Source organism: Sciurus carolinensis, chromosome 10 (genome assembly GCF_902686445.1).
Source record: "Sciurus carolinensis chromosome 10, mSciCar1.2, whole genome shotgun sequence".
Lineage (NCBI taxonomy): Eukaryota > Metazoa > Chordata > Mammalia > Rodentia > Sciuridae > Sciurus > Sciurus carolinensis.
Genome location: NC_062222.1, coordinates 86370310 through 86394898, shown reverse-complemented (window position 1 = coordinate 86394898; position 24589 = coordinate 86370310). Strand labels below are relative to the sequence as shown.

At 34.9% G+C, this 24589-nt stretch overlaps 1 protein-coding gene across 4 annotated transcripts in view; it reads right to left on the bottom strand.

Moving 5' to 3' along the window:
* Window positions 1–24589, bottom strand: part of LOC124994084 (transmembrane protease serine 11F) — a 91018-nt gene that overhangs the window by 25777 nt on the left and 40652 nt on the right. For all 4 annotated transcript variants that reach the window (XR_007110449.1, XM_047565773.1, XM_047565771.1 and 1 more), the window contains 2 exons: window positions 15737–15888; window positions 8813–8931 (listed from right to left, as the gene is read on the bottom strand). Coding sequence is in view for 3 of the 4 variants with exons in the window: in XM_047565773.1 (XP_047421729.1) it covers window positions 8813–8931; window positions 15737–15888 (271 nt within the window). In the remaining variant the exon portion in view is untranslated. The remainder of the gene's footprint in view (window positions 1–8812; window positions 8932–15736; window positions 15889–24589) is intronic.

Sequence of the window (24589 nt, the reverse complement as noted above, 5' to 3'; positions counted from 1 at the left end):
CAGCTGAACAGGAATGCTGCTGGAAGAGCAGGAATGAAAAATCACATAAACCTGGGCTATCCTGGAGATTCCAGGGTTTTAAGAGCTGGGGAATGTCCTCCGTATTGAAGAGGGTAGCCCAGAACGGTAGACCACACGACATCAAGATGAGGGTTCCTCTTTGAAGAATGATCCCCATGCATTTCATGTTCTTGTCTACAAAGGACTGAGATATTAGTGTGTCACAAGCCAAAGCTAATTCAGTTTCAGCTACATTCCCAACAGCATTCACAACCGAGACACCAAGTGTGACAGCATTCCCCTCGATTGTGCCCAGATGTCCAGGGAATATGAAACTAACAGTGCTAATAAGAAACATCATGGATTATGCTAAGGACACAGAGCCTGAGAATGCTGCTTGCTCAGCAGCCTCCTGCCACCAGTCCTGGGTAGAGGGCCGTGGCGACCCTACAGGCAACCGCCCCAGTGGGGGATGCCCCGCCTCTCCTCCTGTACAGGCGGATTCTAGGGGACGGCCTCATGCGGACCTGCCCAGAGGCACCAGTGGCTGGGTGCCTACCCAAGGAGGGCGAGAGGCGGAGGCAGAGACTGCCTGCCCTGCCTGCTTAAGTCCCCACTGCACCATTGCCCCGGGAGACGCGTGAGCGGCACTGACCTCCCAGGCTCCCAAACCTCCCTCACCCTTTCCCTGCCGCTGCCAGGCTGCTGGTCCCAGTCGTGATGGTCAGTGAATCCCAGGGTTGTGTGAGTTGGGGAAGGCAAGGCTTCTTATCTACTGAATCAATCGCTCTCTTCTAATACACTAGGCTGGTTGGCACTTGAGTGAATTAGCACATTCAATTCCCTCTTCTGATAACAACTTTTGCCCCCAGGGCAAATTTCTTCAGTTAAAACTTTGCTCTCCTTGAGAAACTCCAATGACATCTAAGTTAGCTTCAACTTACCCTCCTTTATTTAGGCCACCCTGGCATCTTGCACATGATTCTATTATAGCAGTTATTGCGCTGTTGTATAGTGTTTCTCCCAGTATAGATTATGAGCTGTGTGAAGTCAGGAGTGTGTCTGCTTGGTCTTTGTTATTTCCAGGGCTCCACACATTGTCAGGCCTAGAGTAAACACTCCAGGCATGGCTGATAAGTAAATGAACGAATGAATAAACGAGTTTAATTAAGAATCAACAACACAGTAAGGTTGCCAAGTGTTAAGTGTAACTCCCTGAAACATGGGAGGAGACCCCAGGGATAAGTTCACAAGACTGGTCGATTATTCCAAGGGTTGCAGTCGTTCTGAATCATGCCAGTTAGGCTTTCACTGAACTTCTCTGAGCTCAGTTATTTCCATATTTCGAAGAATGTGGAGAAACATTAATTTTTAATCTCTCTAGAACTTCATTAGATAAATGTCCTCTGAAATTTTGAACTATTTATATATGACACTTTGGGAAAGGATGAGGAATCTGTCATATCAGAGTATACCAAGAATCTGTTTGAACTCTGATGTGATCAAACCCTGGTCTCCTTTAAATGACTTCTATTTAAAAATGTATAGAACCTAGTAAAGTACAATGTTGTTTAAACTTCACACTACCTTGGGAGGAAAGTATTATTCTCATCATCCCGTTTTTAGATGAAGAAACTGAGGCTCAGGAGGCTTAAACTTGTTTAAGGTGGTACAGGAAGAGGTGGTTCTGGGATGCGAACCCTGGGAATCTGGCTTTAGACCCTGTGTCAACTACATTGACTGGCACTGAAAACCCTTAGTTACATATACTTGAAGACAGATGTTCAGTTCTGAGGGGGGAAGATAATTTTACTAGTTATTATTTCACTTTAAAAAAGATAATGGCTGTGGTGTTGATAAAATTATTCATTTGCCTTAAACCAGATCCTAATTGTAGTACTTGATTTGAACTCCAGCATTAAAAAACAAAATATGCTTGAAACGATGTGTGTGGCTTTGACTAAGAGCCCTGGTACCTATCCAGTTACTGTTTTTGGCAAGCTTGAGCTTGCATCTTTCCTCTGACTGAGAACTGCATGCACATTAAGTCTTTAAGAAAGATCAGTAGTTATGAGATGCTGGCAATTACTAGATGCCAGCTAGGGAATCCCTCTGAGGTTCATCCATGGAAATAAGTCAAACTCTGTAGGATTCCTACTACTTTCAGTGGAATATATACCAGCAAAGGATAAATAAATCAACAAAACTGATTCTTTTTCCCTTTCTACTCCAGGAAAGATTCCTGCTACCTCAAATTGATTTCCTTTCCTCTGATTCCAGAAAATACTGATCTTTCAAGTCACACATTTTGAAAATTATGTGCTACACTGTGGAAGCTTTGACGTTATTATGTTGTTATCTAAATTTCCATTTTGTATTCTTTTCCTTACATAAACTTCTATATAGAAAAAATATTATAAAATCCTTTAGGGAAAGATTTTATAATACTTTACTGACCTTGGCATTCTTCACAACTTTGCCCAAGGTAGGTATACAGTAACATTTTCATTAATGATTAAGTTTTCAGCTGTGGTGAAGCTTAAAAAACATTACGAAGAAAAAAATATCTGGTTTTTGTATGCCTTGGTGACTCTTTCATTATATGTGTATCTTTTTCCCATTTTTCCCATTTAATTTTTCATTCAACACAATCAATGATGAATCTCCAATGTTGACTCACTATGATAGACACTGGATAAAGTATTGAACAAAAAGGTACAGGCCCCAAATTCACAGAATAGAGAGAGAGAATCAAAAGACATGAATTCTCAAAGACCATTAGTAAAGTAATATAGGATAATAGCTAGGGAACTATAGTAGAGGAAGGGCTCTGAAAGTAGGTGATGTTTAAGTGATATTTGAAGGATAAGCAGTCACCAACAGAAAGCAGTGTCATGGGGCAATCTTCCAAGTAGAAAAAAAGTGTACAAAGAATTCTAAAGAAGGCCAATATTGGTAGAGCACAGATAGCAAGCAGGAGAGTATAGAAAATGCAGAAATTATAGTCACAGTTGGTGAGGAGTTTGAACTTTATTCTAAGTACATTTGGAAGTCATTTGTTAATTTTAAGCAAAAGAAAATGCAGAAATTATAGTCACAGTTGGTGAGGAGTTTGAACTTTATTCTAAGTACATTTGGAAGTCATTTGTTAATTTTAAGCAAATAAATAACAAAATATGTTTTCAAAGTTCGTTCTGACTGCTATGTAGATAAGATATTAAAGGGATCCTGAGGTGAAAGCAGTAACTGTGAATTGTCTATGTAAAGGAAGATACTAGCTAGGTACAGAATAGAGAGAATTAGTTGGAAGTAGAAACATGACTTGTGAATGGATTAGACTTGAGAATAAGAGAAATGTAGGCATTCTAGCAACTAGGGAGAGTGATGACATTTATTGAGAAGGAACCAAATGAGAGAGTAAGAAAATGGGAGAGGAAATAATTTTCAAGAATGAAATTTAGACATCAAAACTTTGAAATGCCCATGAGAGATCCAAGTGGAAATGTTGAGTAGACCATAGAATGCACAGGTGTGACACAGCTTTATCCAGATGGCTCCAAGGGAGACAAATTTTTCCCCTTTTCCCACACCCCATAAGGGTGTCACAATTTCATCCTCTTGGTAACAGTGGTCCAAATTAGGCCAACGAGATGACAAGATTACTTCTTCAAAAATTCATTAAAGGCCAATTTTGGAAAATTGTCTTTTACTGCTTAAATTACTAACCTAGGAAAATGTAAATATAAAGCAGTGATTAGCTATCTTAACTGTCATATAGAGAATAATCAGAAGGAGGAATAAAAACCCAAGGGCTTGGTTGATCTCCTTAACCCAGTCATACCCAAGGCCAGATAAGTCTTTAGGTTTTCCAGGAGTCTTCACTTTATTTATCTAAATATCTTTACTTTGATTGTTAATTTGGCTTATGTTATTTGCCACCAAGAGTGTCCTATTATGGAAATGGAGGAGATCATTTACAGATGACCAGAAGAAAGAGAAGCAAAGCCAGAATCATACCTTGAATGATCTAGAGGCCTGGGCCAATGAGGATTTAATGTTTATAGTTGCTTAGCAAGCAAGCAAATGACATATGTCTTTTTTTTTGTTCTTTTTTTCTTTTTCTGTACTGGGGATTGAACCCAGGGCCTTGTACTTGCAAGGCAAGCACTCTACTAACCGAGCTATATCCCCAGCCCAAAAATCCTTTTTTATTTGTAATTTTCTCAAGAAGTTGGATTCACCTATATATTGATAAATTGTGATGAAAGCAGAGTTGCAGCATGTATTTACTCTCAACCCAAATTGCAGTTAGTGGATGTGTGTACACATCCCCCAGTTTCTGTAAGTATTGACTGATATCAACTCACACCTGCACTTCTCCAGAGGCTTGCCCTTGCCTGACCTGAACCTCGCCCAGGGATGTCTGGGAGGTTATGCTCCACCTTCCCTGGGAAAAACTTTTCAGTATAAAACAAACAACCCAACCCTCATACTTTTGCACAGAACCACCTCTATGATGTGTTCTAAGTTCCAGTCCTCCCAGAGAAATCAGACTGAGGCAGCACTTTTGAAACCACATCTTTGTCTAGCTTCTTCCTTTGCTCTTTTCTGATGTCTTAACTTCCTTACAATGTTTTCTTGAAAATGTTAATGAAACATTTAACCAAGAACCTTCAATCATAGATCCTGCTTCTTGGGTTCCAACCTGTATAAGAATAACTCAATTGGAGCTAGAGAATGTTGTGCTATTTCAATGTTCTATTTTTTTTTTTTTTTTGGAAGACCAGTGATCTCACATCTCTAACTTTAGATGATCCAGGAAAATATTGAAAAAACTTAAATATTAACTTTAGTATTCAGTGTCTAGGAGGAGTTTTTGTATTGCAAATGTTATTTCCTTGAATTAAGAAAAAAAGAAAAAAAGGTAAGAACTTAAAGATAGTCCCTCAAAATATGTTGCAATTTTTGAACAAAAAGAATCCTACAAAGAAGGATTCATGGAAGCTATTATTGAAATATGAGGTTAGAAAAGTATAGAACCAACATCTGTGGGCCCTAATAATGTCTTTATTGACATTAAAAATGATGCATAATAGAGGGGAGTCATGGGAATTTTCCAGTCTTCATTTTGAAAACCATTTACCGCCCAACTATAATAACTGTCATGTCATTCATTTATAGTTAAATTTTGGGATTTTTCTGAGAATGTCTTTATAAAGCAAAGCCAATGTATTATAGAAGTCATGGGAAAATATCAGAACTGCTGTTGATATTTATTTTTGTCTAAACAAGTTTTTACAGCTTTGGAATGTGGACTCCTTGCAGGAATTCACTAATTACCTGCTCTTCCCAAGAAGAAAATGGAAATGGGGCTGTTTTAGAATGACATCTAGCACAGTGTTAGTCTTGGGATGAGTACCCATTAAGTCCTTTGTGCATTGCATCAAATTAAAGAGTCATACTGTACCCCTTAAACTTAATAAAATGAGCGATTCTCACCATGTAAACAATTACTATCTTGTTTTAATTACTCTATTTGTCACTTTTAACTCTGCCAAAACCAATGAAGTATTGTTGAAATGTACATACAGTTTTTAAGCAAAAGAGTTTCATGGCAAACCCTTCTACACTTCTGACTCTGGGATTTCAGGTGGGCTTTGGGGAAGAGAAAGATGCTAAAGACAATGACTATCTTTAACATTTCTTTTCCTGAAGAAACATGATTTAAACTAATAATAATTCAAAATATTAAGAGATTGTTAGAGATGGATATAATGTTTTATTTACCAGCTCTTTTCTTGACCATTAATAAAACATAGTATGATTTCTGTAAAGTACTGGATTTGACAGATTCTAGAGTATAGCATCCTCTAAACATTCGTTAAACACATACTTTAGCAAATTAATTAATGAATTGATGGCTTAACAGGTCAGTGGACAGATAAATGAGTCATAGGCTATGTTTTTATATCATTATCTTCAATAATCATGAAAGTCAAATCCTTACTTGTTCAGAATGGAAAGAGTCTATTAAGAAGTAAGAAAAGAATCTGCAAAAAGGAATAGTATTTAAAACTGAAAAAAACATGATAATTTCTACATTTCTGAAACACTAATAGTCTAGTAGTTTCTGGTGATAAAAGATGAAAGATCAACATATTTTTGTCATCACAAAAGACACTGGAGTCAGCTAGAAAACTTATTCTTGCTTGGTAGCACAGACCCCTCCTGTATAAAACCTTAATTCTATTGATTGTCCTTGAAGATCATTGAAGTGTCATGATAAATGATAAGAGGGAAGGGAAATACAATATTCTGGAGTATGCAGGTATTGTTATGAAAAATAATTCTAGGAACTAGGAAATTTTTAAATGGTAGTTTTTGACACATGTAAATGAAGAGATTTTGGTTCAGAATGACAGAATGACCATGTAATTCCTCTTTTTTGAAGACCTGATTAAATTATGTTATGTATCAAAATAGGGTTAAACCCATGATGCTGACAAAATTAAAAGAGATTTCTCTAGTATATAGAGATTCAACTCATGCCAATGTGGGGGACTGATAAAGTGGGGGAAGACACAGACTACACCAGTGTTTCTTACCCTTGACATTATTAACATTTGGGGCCAGATAATTCTTTCTTGTGGGAAGGGAACGTGTCCTGTTGAATTGTAAGGTCTTCAGCATCTCCTTGATCTCTACATACTACATGCCCTTAACACCCCTCCACACAGTGTGACAACAAAAAAATTTCCCCAGCCCTTGCCAAGCCTTCTTTTGGAGACAAAATTACTCCTTATTGAGAACTACTAGGTAGCACTATGAGTCAAGAGAATTCAGCCAAGAAGAATTCATCTTCTTTGAAAGAATAAAAAAAAAAAAAAAAACAAAAAAAACACCAAAAGCAGCTTAGCCCATGGAACCAGTAAGTACAAAAAAGAGTGGGGTAAAGAAGAGAGAGATTACAAAAGCCAGTCACTTTTACATTGAAAGTCAATAAGAAAATGTACCTTTTAAAGATAGTAATTAACAATGACAAAAAAATAAGTACCTAGGATTAAATCTAAAGATAACTAAGACTTAAGGAAACAATGTTTTATTGAAAACATCAAATAAATTCTAAATAAATGAAGATATCAATTATCTTTACATTGAACTCTTGATTTGAAGCAAGTTAAATCAAAATCCCAATATGAAGAGTTTCTTGTGTGTGTTACTTGATATAGAAAAACAAAGAACCGAAAATACCTAAAATACACTTGAAGAAGAAGATGATAATCCCAGGTATACTGGGTTGGATGATTGCACCTTGAAAGAGCTGAATCCAGGAATCCATGAATATGACCCTATTTATAAAAGAATCTTTGCAGATGTAATTAAGTTAAGGATCTTCAGGTGAGAACATCGTAGATCATCCAGGGAGGCATTGAGTCCAAGGACAAGGGCCCTTATCAGTATGGAAAAACACTGAGAGAAGAAGGCCATGTGAAGATGGAGACATAGATTAGAGGTTCCATTTTATGTAGCAACAAGTCAAGAGATGCCTGGAATTGTCAGAAGCTTGAGTAGGCAAAGATCCTCCCCTAGAGTCTTCCAAGAGATTGTTGACATTTTGATTTCATATTTCTGATCTCCAGAACTGTTGAAGGATAAATTTCTGCCATTTTAAACCACCTAGCTTTGTGGTCATTTGCTACAGCAGCCCTAATAAACCAATATAATAGGGACCAAAGCTTGTTGTCAGGCAATAGAGGTCAAAGTATTGTGGGTGGTAATGACACAATGAGAAACAAGGCAGCCAATGGAACAGGTTGTAGAGCCCAGCAACACTCAGTTCACTTAAGGAAACTTGTTTTGTGGGAGAGATGGCTTGGCAGATCAGGCAAAGAAGGATTGGCTATTCAATCAGTAGTTTTAAGGGAACTGCTTACTGTGTAGGGAGGAAAATCCCTAAATTCAACTGACATGCAAATAGCAATTCTATACTGAATAAGTCTTAAATGCAAAAAGCAACACCAAGATTTTTGGGGGGACAGATATCATCAGAATAAGGATTTCTTATACAAACAAAAAAGGCATTGATAGGAAAAGAATGATACCTTTAACTATTTCAAAATTCAGAACCTCTGTTCATCTATTTATAAATACAATGAAAAGGTAAGTCACAAATGAAAATCATGCATTTAATACATATAATGGACAGAGGATTCATTTTCAGGAAAACGTGTTTCTAACAAATTTTAAAAAGACGAAGAAGCAATAAGAAATGGGCAAAAAATCACAAGTAAGCATTTATAAAAGATGACTTACAAATAGTCGATGGTAATTGATGAATCTCACTAATAATTAGAAAATACAAATGAAATCCATTTAAGTGCATAACTAAATTTGAGGTTGATACCAAGAATTGTAGACATACCACATCCTTTTATATGATCCTTTAAGCACTCTCAAAGACAAAAGTAACCAGAATGATAAGGTGAGTATGCCAATTCTATATTGTTAAAGAAGGCTAAAGAAAATGACTCAAATAACTCAAATCAGAGTTAAAAACAGGGAAAATATGTTTCAACAACACTTTCCTAAGCTAATTAGTTGTCTACTCTATGATCTGCTACATATATTTGCTGGTGCAGAATACCATCTTTATAATATTTCATATCTGTATAATTCTTACAGCTGTCTGGCCTAAATTCTGCATTAGCTCCATTTTACAGTCAAAGAAAATTGACACAGAGAGACCAAGTTCCTACATTTAAAGTGGTAGAAAAATTAATTCATAAACATTTAAATTTACTGTTGAGCTCACCATTCTTTCAATCTGATGACTCCTTTCTGTAAATTCTCTTGAGGATCTCATTGCGTAATTTTCTTTATATTTGATATTTGTGACTTTAAAAGAGGCAAGATAATAGAATGATTTATCATCTGAAAGATAAAATAAATGAAGGATTCATGGTTAAAAATAACCAGCCCTTTGTTTCTACCCTGGTAAAAAGCTACTGTGATGCTATCTGTTTCCCCTTAGGACAAAAATCATTGTAGATACATTTCAAATATTTTCCAATTTCATTATTGCAGTCAGTCAAAATAAAAAATTCAGGTCCCAAAATACACCTACCAAATACTTCATTTATACATGCTTATGCATATTACAATTTTCATACATTTGGTCATGCAACAAACAACGGAAAGTGAATATGAACACGATGGCTGAAAAGTCATGTAAAAATAATTTATTTCCTCAAATAATTGTTAATGTACATATATCACACATAAACAGTCATATGAAGATATGTCAATTAAACTGATCTTTTTCTGTACTACTGCTGAGCTTAGTTAAATAGAACTCTGTATTTATTGTTTTCACTTTCTTGTTTCCCATTCACTGTAAATCTACTCCCAATATACTATTCAAACAGTCATTATCAAAGACAGCAGTTATAATATTTAGTGTTTACTGTTTTTGGTTTCTTCTTTGTTTTACTCCTTGATTTTTTTGCAACCTCAGTCGTGTTCTTTGAAACATTATCTTTGGCTCTATGAAGTCATGTGGTTTTCTTTCATCCTTCTTGACCACTTCTCATTTACAATGGAAAGCTCTTTATTTCTGTCCTTATTCTTCCCTTCCTAAGGTCCAATCCTTGGTGGAGATATTCATCCTAAGCACTTCTCAGTGATCTTAATTGGAATAACTTTAACCACTATTTGTTGGTATCCCCTAAATTTTGATCTCCAGACCAAACTTTTGTCATGAGTTTCAATTCCATATCAATTCACTTCAGAAGAATATTCACCATACATTCACTGTGTCTCAAATACTATATCAAAAGTGAAATAATCATTTATTCCTTCCATAACTCAAACTGTTCAACTCCCATATTTATTTTTGTGAACAGTACTATCATCCACGTGGTCACTCAAGACATATCTTCATCCTCATTTCCAAGCTCAAACTAATCTTTCAGTCTTTAAATCCTATGGATGCAGCCCATTTTAATCACTCCAGTCTTTCACTCCATCTGCAGGAGCTACATCCTTAATCAGGTACTCATTAACACCACCTAATGCTGATCCAAATCAAAATGCCTTTTCTATCAAAAGTAAATCTCTCATTTATGTTCTCTATCTTAAATTATAATCTATTTCTATAATCTACTTTATCACTCAGACTAGAAATCTTTGATTCTTTCCTTGTTAATCATCAGGTTTTGACAATGTTACTAACTAAGTTTTTTTAAAAAATATCCATCGTCCTCACAAATTCTGCTACCACCACTGCATGATCCAGTTCATACCTTCATCATTCGTTGCAAAATATAATAGCTTTTTGACTAGTACCCCTGCCTTCAGTCTTGCTTTCCTCAAATTCATTCTCCAGAGTGATCTACTAGACTGCAAATTTGACAATATCACTTCTCCAACTAAATCATTAAGCACTGTCAATGGGAATGACTTATGGAGATTTTCTAGCCCTGGAGCTGCCTACCTCTTCAGTATATTCTGCCATGTTCTCCTTAGAATTTATGTTAAAACCTCAGCAAACTGTTTGTATTTGTCTGTGTTTACTCTGCTATTCTCTTTCCTTAGGATTTTACTTCTGTTAACACTTTGACTGGAAATGCCCTTCCTTAGGAATGCCTTTTCTCTGGACTTCTCCAATCCTATCTTTGATGTCAACACCTATCAAGAAAGTCCCTGGGACATCCAGACTGAGATGGGGACTTCACCTATTTAGCTAAGTATAGCTTTTGGAACTCTCTTTTGGAAAGCTCTCCTTTGCACTTGGCACAGCATCGTAAAGCTCTGTAGATGGTAGTACAATAGAATGTCAGCCTCTGGTAGGAAGTATTGCGCCATTTTTCATTCAAAGGGGAGGCAACATTTCAGGTAATATTAACAGAAAAAATAGTACCTTCAACTTTTTAAGTAATGAAATAATATATATTTCAATATTGTATATTTATTAAGTGCATAATATATCAGATGCTGCACTAAATATTCTAATTTAGGTTTTCATTTTTAAATATTTTTAAGATTATAAATGCTACATTGGAAGTCAAGAGAAGTATTTATAAGTGAATAAACATAATCTATAACCCAAAGACCTAGAAATAATTGATATTATTATATATTTGTTTTATTTTTCTCCTGTTAAAAATAGTTTACTTGGCTGAGATGCATTATCACTACAATTTTGTATCTTCTTTCTTCCATTTACGAACCTGATACTAAGCATTTTCTTACTTCTTAAAAAAGTATATTTTATTCATTCAAAATTAATTGAAAAAGTGCACCAGGAATGATAGATTACCCCAATAATTTATGTTCCATTTTGTTGTTTTTCTGCTTGTTTTTATTTTAAGATTATGGCTTAATTCTTATTGATGAATGAATGAATAAATAAATAATATTTACCAGGGCCTGAGAGACACTAAGCTGCCCTGTGTATTGCCTTATTAAATTTAATGGATTCAAGCTACTTGTCTATGCATATCTTGATAAAATTTCATAGCCGAAGTCCTATTACAAAAAGATTAAAATTGAGATGTGAAGGTCCAATTCTAACTCCTATATTCTTCAAAATTTGATGCAAATCTATAAGGTAAGATTTACTTTTACGCTTTAGCAAGAAATATAATAATCAATCCCAAATAATCCTAAAAATTAATCCAGATTATAAAAATGTTTGTTGAAAAATATAGTTTATTACATAATTCCAATATCTAACAAACAAAATAACAACAACAACAAAAATAAAACAACCAAAATAAACCTCCCAAAAGAAAACAACTTGCGAATTCAAAGTTTGAACTTTCCTAGTTAATGCCATATTTCTTGTGAATGGTTATAGTAGTTTTAGCTTTATTGGTTAATCTTAAAAGACCCTCAAATAGTTGTATAGTATGAAGTTATCATAATCATACATATACATATATGCCATGAACTTTTCCACTGGCAGAAGATATTTGCAATAGGCAATGAATATATATTTAGAAAGAACTATTCAAAATCAAAAAGAAATGACAGATGACTCAAAAAATGAGAAAAACTTAAGCCCTTGGCAATAAACCGAAATGAACAATTGATACATGGATAGGTTCTCAACATTGTTGTTGCTCAGTCAAATACAATTGAAGTTACAATGAGAACACTACAACCTCACCAAATTAGCAAATACAAAATGGTATGTAATAGTAAATGCAGGTGATGAAATATGGAGCTATGGAAACTGCCACAAAGTGCTGGTAGAAAAATTTGGTATTATTCATAAAGATAAAAAAGCACCTACTCAATTACCCAGCAAGTAATTATGTATACCTACATAGGCAAATTCTTGCATGTGTTTACCAAGATACATGCATAAGAAGGTTCATAGTGGTGCTATTCTAATGCCTAAAACCTGAAACAATTCAAATGTCCACAAATACTGAATAAATAAGTTAATTATGGAATATTTAAGACAATTATGGAACATTTAAGACAATGTCCTGGCAAAAAATAATGCATCAAAACTGCCCACATCAAGGTGGATGATTTTTACAACAGTTTTCAGTAGAAGTCAGCTTCAAAAAGTATGTTAAATGTTGTTATGTTTAATGGTTAAATGAGATTTTACTTTTTTTGCCAAAATAAAATAAGGATCCAAATGAAAATCCTGAGGATAAATACCAGAGAAGTTTATCAGTCTTTTTATAATGTTGAGTAGTAAACTTCAGAGACATGAATTCTACCAAGCACTGCTATGATTTGGAAGTGATTTGTCCCCCAAAATGTGTTCATGTGTTAGATTCTTAGTCTCCATTGTGGTGAGATGAGAGGTGGTGGAAATTTTAAGAACTGGAGCTTGGGGCTGGTGCCATCCCTAGCACTGCAAAAAAAAAAAAAAAAAAAAAAAAAAAAAGAAAGAAAGATAAAAAAAAAGGGGGGTTTTGTGAAAGGTAATTAACTCATGGGGGAACTACCCTAGAAATTAATTAATACCTTAAAATAAAATGTGCTGTTTTAAAGAGTAAGGATGTTTCCCCCCAAATTTCTAGCTTCTTATTTCCCCATGTGATCTCTTCCTCATGTGCGCCTGTCATGATGTCATTAACCATGTTGTGACCCAATGAAGGGGGCACTCACCAGATGCCAAACCAAGACGCAGCCCATCTTGGATTTTTCCCTTCTAAACTGCAAGCTAAATATCCAGTAAACATTCAATTTCAGGTATTTTGCTACAGCAACAGAATAGGGACTCAGACAAGTACTTGAGTCAATAACAGAGAAACTGCTTTTTAAAGCAATACCCAATTAGCATAAAAATTATAAGTCATGAATGTATGAGAGAAAAAAAGCATTCCTTAATATCCAAAAGTTGATCTGGTACTATTAGCTGGGTCTTGAAATTCTGTTTGAACATCAGGATCAGACAAAGCCCTTCTGTGGTCATATTAGACAAGACAAAAACAAGACCATTCCACGGTATGTCTGAACTCAAAGACAAGAACCTTATTCAAAGCCACAAAGTAAAGGAAAACAAAAGAGAAACACCCCCATCCTGGTTAATATGGGTGACTGTGCTTCTTTAATCCTTAATTGCAAATTTAGCTTCGTTTTATTGTTCTTTGCCTCATAGATGAGATTTATTATAATACCCAATCCTAGCACTCTTCTAGCTTTCTGACAGCATCCAATCCAGAGGAAAAACATGGTTCCTTCAACTTTCCCCCAAATTACACAACACAAAAAAAATTTTACAGTGCATCTTCCAAATAATCTCTTAATGAGCAGACCTGTGGTTTTCCATAGGATATGCCCTTCCCTGAAACCACTAATAGATGTATTCCTCATGATCTGTGGCTGGAAGGCATTGGTAAACAATATATTCTAAGAGTTGCTGGATTATTTTATTGTTTCTTATTTTGAAATGACCCAGTTTTAATGGGTTGTGGATAATTGGTCAAAATTTTAATACAGCGAAAACCAGTTTCATAACTACTGAGCTCTTTAGGGTCAAAATAAGTTCATCAAATATACTTCAACTGGTGATTTAACTTTTATCCATAATTCTGCTAAAATTCTTATTTCCATTGTAATTATTACACCCACATGTTTTTCTTCTTCTGTCTTTAGATCTACTCATTTACAATCTTTAAAAGCAATATTTAAAAACGTAAGTTTTCCTTTCATTATTGTCCTGGTTACGGAAATGTGATTTCTTCATTGACTCCTTTGTGCTATGAAAATGTGTATATCCATTATAACTCTAACTTATCTCAACTTGCTTATCCTCTGTCATAGTTCATCTTCTTCCTTTAATAAATGCCCATTTCAGAAATCTCTTCAGTTATCCTCAGGGAATGTCCTAGTACTGGATCTCTCAAATCCTTGACTGTTAATTGCAGGATTAGCCTCTTATTGCTGTTGTTTAGTGACTCAAGCTAATACATGCTTACCTTGTACATTTCTGGAGGTTAGGAGTCTGAGGTCAGGGCTAAAATCAGTGTGTTGGTTCCTTCTGAGGCTCTAAGGGGAACACCTGTCTTGCCTTTTTCCAGAGGCTATCCTCATTACTTGGCTCATGCCCTGCATCACATTATGCCATTCTCCCTTTCTGGTGTAGCATTGACCCTTTTTCCTTTCTTTTATAAAGACCCTTATACTTATATATAGGGCCCTTCTAGAAAATTCAGAATAGTCTTTCCATCGCAACATGTTTGGAGATGTTTGGAATGAGGTAATATTCACAAATTCTGAAGATTAGGATATGGACACCTTGGGATGAGGATGGGGCATTTATTCAGTCTATGACAACCTATAAGGGAGATTCTTTGGCACGTTTTTTCTATTATTATTATTATTATTATTATTATTATTATTATTATTCCTTCACTTTTTCTCTTTCAAACACCTGTAGCATTGGGGCTGATGGGTATTTTAAACACAAAACTACTTGGGTACTTTCTAATCCAAAGGAAATATGAACAAGAAAAAAAAATTATAGAGGGTAACTTCACTTGTGTTTTTAATCTTATGAGAGTCTAAGAAATGGATATTATCAATCCCCCAAGAAAAGTGGGTAGAAGGTAAACTGAGAATGTTTAACAATATATTTTTTTCTTCTGGAGTTCTTTCAAGTGTGGTTTTATAGTTATCACTGGCATGGGTGCCTAAATTTTTAGGTAAAGTTTCAATAATCATCTGTAATTACAAACACACAAATCAAAGGCCAAGGTAAATGAATCTTAGTTGATTATCATTTGGCTTCTTTGTGATACTGACTATCCATTTCTCCATTAACTAGTAATTAATTCTGAACTTTCCCCATCATGAAACAAATCTAGTTTTCCTTCAAAAGTAATGCTTGATTTCTAGTCACTGAAGACTTTTATTTTTCAGTTGAATTTTTATCACTCAAGCTTTTCTTGAGGCAACTGAATAATATATTGATTCTGATTACACAGTATATTAAACATCATAGGATATTATTTGTCTTTATTCTAAAGATTTGTTTTTACTCTTCTTTCTTTTTTTATGTGTGTTTCTTATAGAGGAATTTACCAATGTACTATATATTTAAACCTCTACTGGGTAGAAATACATAGCACCGAGTTAACTGTGGGAGCAAAATACAATTGAACAATTAAAATATTAATATCATGCAGATGCCATTTTTCATACAACCGAGAATTTCAAGTCACTAAGTCATACAGTACTTGGGAAATAGAAATGTGACCTGGATACTTACCCTCAATAACAAAATGAGTAACAATACCAATTGAAATTCCTATGATGGCTACAATTGCCAATGTGAAAAGAGCTAGCCTTATCGGGTCCCAAAACTGTTGTCTTCTTTGATATTCAACTTGTGGATATTCAGCTTCTGAAATTTCAACTGGTCTGTGAGAACAGAAAAAAAAAATCAGTAAGACAATTGAGAAATGCGTTGCACTTCTGCTTTATGTCCACTTGCTATGATCCTCTGAAAATAGCTTCCTTTGCAAAACAACAATGAGATGCTTAAACCTGGAAAAGGACACTAGGTTTTAATTTGCATACACTCCCCAATATCACAACACAGTACAAATTTTAAAGTTCTACTGATGTAGACATTCAAGTGATAGTGTTGCCCCACTACATTGTGTCTGGCATACTGGGAATTTGAAATTTTGGAAGTGAAACACAAAGACTCACTTTATAAAAATGTAATTTAGAAATAATATTTTGATGTTATTTAAATAAGGGAACTTTAAGCAACAAAGTTATATAATATTCCCACCAGTTTTACTTGGTTAAAAAATAAGAGATTTTAATATGACCATTGTGTAAATGACCTTTAAAAAATTCTTAGTGGTGAAATTTTATCTTATTTCAGTTAGAATGGTAGCCATTAAGAATATGAACAATGATTTACTGGAGAGGATGTGGAGAAAAGGAACACTTTTACACTATTGATGGGAGTGTAAGTTAGCACAATCACTATGGAAATCAGGATGAAGATTCCTTAAAAGACTAGGCATGGAACCACCATATGACCCAGCTATACCAATCCTCCATATTTATCCTGAAGCATTAAAGTCATCATACTATAGCAATACATGCATTCCCATGTTTATAGCAGCCCAATTCACAATAGTGAAATTATGGAACCAGCCTACAGTCCATCAGTGGATGAATAGATATAGAAAATGTGGTATATATACACAATGGAGTTTTATTCAGTCATGAAAAAAAATGAAGTTATGTCATTTGTCAGGAAAATGTATGGAATTTGAAATCGTTATGATAAGTGAAATAAGCCAAACTCAGAAAATCAAGGGTCATATGCTTCCTCTCATATGGAAGTTAGGAAAAAGGAAGAAAGACATAGTGTGGTGGGATATCACATGAAAATCAAAGGGAGATAAGTAGAGTAGAGGAAAGGGACCAGGGTGAGAGAGGAGGGAAAGAAAATGCAAAATACTGGGAATAATATTGGGAAAATTATATTTTTGTATTGTGTGCATATACAAATATGTAACAATGAATCTCACCATCACATACAACTAAAATTCACCAATAGAAACATTGGAAAAAAGAAAAAAACATTCTTAATAACTTGGTAAGTAAGCTATGGTTGTTACTTGTTATAAGGGTAGTGGTTATAGTGTTACTTGTTCAGTAAGTAGCAATACTACTTTTGGATCATGGTTCTTTGCATTTCATTAGCTTCTCCCAGTGAAATCACACTTGTGAATTATCCTTGACAGAACTCCTGTATTCAAGAACACCTGTCCTCTTCACTCAACTCTGACCTGTTCCCACTTGTGCACTACCTTCTTATCCGATGACATCTTATATCATGTATATTATTTCTCCAACTTGAAAGCTGTCATTTATTATTTTATTTTCTGACTCCCCAAAACAGTATTCAATACTGTGATATTTTGCAAGTGAGTTTCTTAAAAAGTTTTTACTTTTAATTTTATTTAGTAAATATGTATTATGAAATTTCACTAAATTAGATAATGTGGTTAAGTACCCCTGGGTTTAATCCCTGATATCAAACAAACAGAAATAAACAAAAAAGGGTAGAAATATGAAAAATCATTCATTACTAATAATGAATACTGGAAATAAAAATAAAATATGGGTTTGCAAATTATGTCCAGACTGTATGTCTCTCCTGGCACACTGGAAGAGGACAAGGCAGAGCAGGTGGCTGTAGAATTCATGAGGACATAAATAACCCAAAGGAAAGGACTAGAAATTTACCCTGCAGGGACTGCAGAGCTAATAAAATTTTAATCAGGTAGTGAATTTAGAATAATCACACAAATGTGAATGAGGACAAGGACAAGCTAAGAGGGACACGTCAGGTAGATCATATTGAAGGTCTAGAGAGGGTGAAGGCTTAAACTAAGGCTACGGTATGAGATGCAGAGAAGATCGATTTAGTTCTAGTCCTTGAACTTTATTGAGTGATTTATTGGGTGTGGGATAAGGAAAGGATTAATGAATCACTTATTTGGATAACTAGGCAAATGGTTGTGCCTCCAGGCAAGATGAGGAAGATTCAAAGAAAAGAATTTCCAATATAGACATCAATACTGCTAATAAAGAACAATTTGTTGTCTTTATATCTGATCCTGAGCCAAATGGAATGAATCTGCTTTATGCCCTTTCTCTGTGACTCATTTTATTTTGGTTTTGTCACAAATGCCTGTTTACATGATTCTAATGAGCAACTATTAATGTGGAAAGTATCCCACTCCCCAAAAAAGATTACTAGAAGTTACAAAAGAATGCATTGCCTTCTTTCTCACCCATGATTGAAGTCTCTATTTCCAAAATCTATGGCAATGCATTTCTTATTACTTATTTTGTGGATGTTTTGACTGCAGTAATTCATTTTTGTTCTCATTCCCGTTCCCCTTAAGCTTTGAAGATTTCAATGCTACACCTTGAGCCCTTCAAAAAGTAAGAAATGATGAGACTCATATTTTATCACAGGGGGGTGATAATCAAGTTTCACAACATGTTAACAATGCATTATTATAAAGGAGACTTTCTTTTTCTTTTCTTGTGGTCACATTTAATTTTAAAATGAGTTTCTTCTTTTGGTGATCAGCTATTTTCAGTGTGCTGTCACCGGAATGGAGACTTTTGTCTGATGTGAAAGTTGTAGTATTACCAAATATTCATTTCTATGTTTTGAAGTATAACCAACAAAGCAGTATGAAGATAATGGCAAAGGAAATGGTAATTACCATCACTTTTTGCAAAGGAAGTGGTGTATAACCTAAGGAGGGGGAGTGGGAGTAAAACTCTAGCAAAGTATTCAGAAAATTATAAAGCAATTTGTTAGTTAGGCTAACAACTAACAAATTATTTTGTTTGTAGTGAGCATAATAATAAATAAAAATGCATTCAATGCAGTTTTATCACATGAAATAGATGTTATTTTATTTTTAAAATGTTTGCTGGTGCATAATAATTTTCATAACAGTGGGATCCATTATAACATATATGAGTACATGCATGTAACTTTCTTTAATTTAATTTACCAGAATTTCCCCTTGCTCTTCCCTTCTCCCTCTTGATCTCCCTTCTCTACCCTACAGTTCTCCCTTCTGTTGTTGTTGTTGTTTTCTTTCCCCTTTTTCCTCTCTAGCTTCCACAAAGGAGAAAAAAAATATGACTCTTGACTTTCTGGGTCTGGTTTATTTTACTCAACATGATGCTTTCCTGTTCCATCCATTTTCCTGCAAATGACATAATTTTGTTCTTTCTTTATGGTGGAACAAAATTCCCTGGTGAATATATACCACATTTTCTTTACCTATTCATTTGTTGATGGGTACCAAGACTGGTTCCTTAACTTGGCTATTTTGATTTATGTGGCTATAAACATGGTTATGCATGTATTGTTACAATATGCTGACTGTAATTATTTTTGATAAATACTAAGGAGTGGTATAACTGGATCACACTGTGTTTTTATTCCTAGTCTTTTGAAGAAACTTCATACTGGTTTCCCCAAAGATTATACTAATTTACATTCCCACTAACATTTCCCTTTCCCCTGAAAGGCATTCTTATGTGTGCAATGAACTTGAAGAATTTGGCTACGAAATTTAGAACTGATTGTTAAATATATAACTGGTTTAACCTTTGATATTGTTTTATTTTGATGATATTTAAAATATTTAATTCTTTTAAGTATTCCTAAATGATTCCACTGATTTTTACATGACAATTATTTGCTCATTTAAATCCAAATATGAATTGGATACTAAGTGGAACTTTTTAACAGTCTTTTATGTTATTTCATATTACATCTGTTTTAAATAAAGCAATTAAGCATAATTGTTCTTAGTTCTTTGAGGAGGGTATGTTGTTTCTCTTTGTTTTATTTTCTTTATGTCAAAGTAAAATTAAAATTAAAATTTGGAATTGTATAAATGAATAGAGAACAAAAATATAACTCAAACATACTATTCCATTTAAGCATCTTGTCATGGTTAAATGGAAAATGTACATCTTTTAAATTGGCTGTGGCTTTTATGAGGGAAACATAAACATAAGTCAGCTGAGTGCAATTCTGACTTTGTTATTATCAATAAGCTAGTTAAGTCCTGGACCTCAATCTTCTCATTTTCAAATGAAGATTTAAAGCCTTTATGGCTTTGTGAAGGTTCCAAATAGATAATGCAAGTAGACTCAGAGGACAGTCATGCTTGTTACTTCACTGAAGAATGAGCTTTGTTTTGCAATGGTTTGTTCTGTTTTTGGTCTTGACTTTAAATATAACTCGTCAGATGACCTGACAAGCTATCATAAAGAATATTTTTACATTTTCTATAGAATAATCTACACTTAGTACAATTACTGTCAAATTACGCCTGCATGTTATTTTTCTTCATAACTTACGTGAATCATTGTTTCTGAATTTGTTGCCAAATGAATAACAAACTGATCTCTAGAAGTATAAGCATCAAAGATAAAAATCTTTTAGTTTTCATTGCCAAAATTCTCTGACTAGTTTAGCTGGTTCTACATATATACACTTGACAGAACTAAATTAAATCTTGATCCTCAGGCTGAAGTAACAAACCCAAGATATTTAAAATAAAACTCACACTTTTGTTTTAAAAACCTCATGGGTAAATAAACCAAGAAGGGCTTATATTCTGACTTTTTTCTTTAATACTTTAAATACCAAGCAAAATGGCAATGTTATGATATTGTATTAGTGTTGTGATGAAATATAAAACAACTACCATCTTTAGAAGTCTCTATCATTAAAAAAATCTGCTCAATAAACAAAATTCAGAAACAAAACATTTTGGTATTTTCCAGAGAAATAATACTTTAACGGTTGTAGTACACATAAAACAGTTCAAAAGAGCAGTAATTTAGCATCAGAAATCCTAGGTTCAAGTCTGTTTGTTCATGTATCAATTCTCTTTTCTCATGAATCTGATTCTCTAAGAATCCCTCATCTATTAGATTAGGGTGATAATACCCTCTCTTCAAGGTTATTATGAGGAATAAATTATTAAGGTATTTCATAAATTTTAAAGAACTATATAAACAGAATTTAGCAGAAATCATAGAAAAGAACAGCATACTTTCTATTAGGGTTAGATACAAGATAGTTTACACTTACCCTAATCTTGCATAATTTCTGACATAAATGTTTCTGCTCTTTTAATGAATGAATGGACAAATATCAAATGTAAGAAATTAAGTCTAAATCCTAGCTTCAAAAAACTTGTTTATACCCATAGGCTCTTAGTGTAAGAGTTATTATTTAAAGCTGAACAATTATGTTAGAACCAACTACCATGTTTTAATCACTAATGGAAAGTACTAGAAATATAGTGAATAAAATACAAATACATGATTCCTGATGTCATAATGCTTACAGCTGGAAAATACAGACTGATAAAAGTAGTAAATATGGAAATGCCTACAAGTTTGAGAAGAGCTATAAAGAAGAGTAAGGTATCTGTGATTAAATTAAAGAGGGTATAGATTGGGTCAAGGGAGGGAACTACCTGAAAAGAGTTAGTATGTAGGTAAGTGCTCTTTGTGAGGTGCCACTTATGCTGAGACATGGCGAGAAGAGTGTTGCTGGCAGGTTTGTTTCTGTCAGATGGAAAGATGTGCAAAGTGTCTTTATTGGAAAATAACAGTCTGTTGGTAAAGCGTACCATGGAAAGAATTATGCAGAATCAGCTATAAACCAATGCGCATTTCCTCACTTAAAATTTAGAATGTGAGAGAAGCAATTGCTTTAACAGAATTTCTTCTATATTCCCAGCGATAGCTCCTACTCATATTTTTTTCTAAATCTAAACATATTCAATTTCCTTCTTATGACCTAAATCAGTTAGATATAGCAGACTATCACATTATTTCAGTGAGACCAGAAAGATGTATATAAAAGGTCAGTCATACACCTTTCTCTCTAAAAAATCTTGCAAATATTCTGATCAAGAGAGTAACAACTGGGCTGGGGATATAGCTCAGTTGGTAGAGTGCTTGCCTCACAAGCACAAGGCCCTGGGTTCAATCCCCAGCACCATGAAAAAACAAAACAAAACAAAAAACAGAGAGAGTAACAATCATAACAGTATCTTCCTCCATACCCCACTAGCAAAATGCAACCTGAGTAGATTAGCAATTAAATCTGAAAGCTGTTACCTTTGAGAAGCAATCTTTGAAAATAAGCACTATAAGCATTCCTAAATAAATTGATAAGAAACCCTGTCCCTTCCCAATAGCTGGTGATGAAACTAGTATATGTCATTTCCCATAATCTTACTATATGACTATTAAGTTCATAGTAAAATCTCCCAAAATTTCATATAGATTGTATGACAATAAGTTTCTTCATATAACGTGTGTCAAGTGTTTCTAGACAAAGTTCTACAGGGACTGAACTTGGGACATACCCAGAACACATGATGCATGATCTGGTCAGCAGGAAGATTGTTACATGTGCTTTTCTTACATTCAATTGCATTCTACTTAAGTTATTGTGGGACTAATACATCCCAAACACTGAGGATACAAAAATTAAAAAGAGAAGACATAGGCTTTGTATTCAAAGGGCTCATGTTAGAGAAGAAAAATGCAAAATAATAAAATCAATATATTATCATTGGGAAAAAATAAATGTGCCAAATATAGTGATAAGTAAGCATGAAGGCCTAAATAGTAAAAGTTGTTTGGGAAAGGAAAGAAATGAGTATGGGTAACATTTGTGAGTGTATGCAACAGCTGAGCAGGCCTGTGAAGGACAAAGGGAGTTTTCCAGCCACACAAAACAGGTTAAATAACTGGTTTGAATTAATTTACTTAAAGACCTCATAAATTTAAAGTAATTTTTAGTACCATTCAAAAGAATTAGAGATAAAATGGAACAAAAACCAAACCAAACCAAAACAACGACAAGAACAAAAACGCAAAGCCACGTGAACCAGATAGAGAATCAGAAGTAAGAATTTAAGAGAATTTGAGAAGCTATTTTCGTAGTTTAAACAGTGTGACTGAGCTCAGCTACAGGCTGTGGGCTTCTCTTCAGAAGCTCTTTTTGTGGTAAGACTGCTGGAAATCGTGGAAAGCAAGAGTTGGGAAGGACTGCAACCAGGAATCAAAAAAGGGAGAACAGCATCATCATCAAAACAGCTGAACAGAGGTGCTCAACGCTTAGCTGCTTTCCATAGGATGAAAATGAACAAATGAATTTAAAAAATTCATTATACTTCAGGGAAAGCATCTGAGGGAGATCACTGCAATTGAGCCGGGGAGTGTAGGGACCCTGTGTGGCATGCAAACTCAGGATGGCAGTATAGAGAAGAGCAAGAGGCACCCTGCAGCTGTGACCCTGGCCCCCAGCTTGGATCAGCTCACAGCCAAGGGGACTCCCCCTTGCAGGGAAAAGGTAAGCACAAGGTCCCAGTAGCCTCCCTCGTAACAGCAGACACTAACAGTCGTAGCTAGAGGAGAGCCCATGCTCCTCACAGGCCCCAAGCCCAGTTGAGGAAGCTGCCTTGCTCCAGAGAAAGAACTTACGTTGTGTCCCCAGCTTCCTGGGAGCCAAGCTGGTCTACGTAATGGCACCATCATGAGAATGGAACCGCTGCTAGAGTGCATCTTCCCCCAGAGGAGGAGTCCCCACATGCCCCCGCTAGGACACTCTTATTCTGTCACACAGAAAGCTGCACCTCCCTGACCTCAACCAGACCTGGCAATACAATGATGACCCTGGCACTCTTCCTGCACAATGGCCTCGACTCCAAGGAACAATTATCCCGCAGAGTAGTGAGGCTGTCCTCAAGACCAGGTGATCTTACGTGTGTCCCCTCCAAGGCCTGAGGATTGGCCCACCAGGCAGCTCCCCCCCTAGTGATTTCTCCACCCTTCTACCACCAGTCACACTGCACTCAGCGTATGCCCCCAAAGACCTCAGGATCAGCCCTCTTGGCAGGCCTAGAACACAGCAAATCAAACCACTGACTCCATAAACATCTGCCATCTATCCCACTGAGAAACTTGCAGCTAAAGTGAAAAAAAAATAATAATAGTAATCACATGGAGGCTATAATACTTTTTACTCACACAGAACCAAAGCCAAAGCATCCTTCCAACTAAAATATATAACACAGCTACAGGAAAAGTCATTTACTCTGAAAACTATTCCATAAAATTGGAAAAAGTGACTGTTTAATCACATGCACCCATAGAGACACAAGAAACGTGATACATCAAGGAAACATAACAACTCCAAAGGAATACGATATTATTCTAGTCATGGACCCCAAAGAAAGATAAATGTATGAGATGCTTAAAATGAAATTTGAAAGAATGATCTTAGGGAAACAGCGACAGGAGCATACATATAATTCAACAAAATTAAGGAAAAGATTCCTGATCTGAATGAGAAATTCAATAAAGATATAGATATTATAAAAAAAGAACTAATTTAAAATCTTGGCTCTGAAGTAATCAATAAATTAAATATATATATATATTATATACAAAATTGAGACTTTTGACAACATACTAGATCAAGCACAAGAAAGAATTTCTGCACTTGATGAAAAGTCTT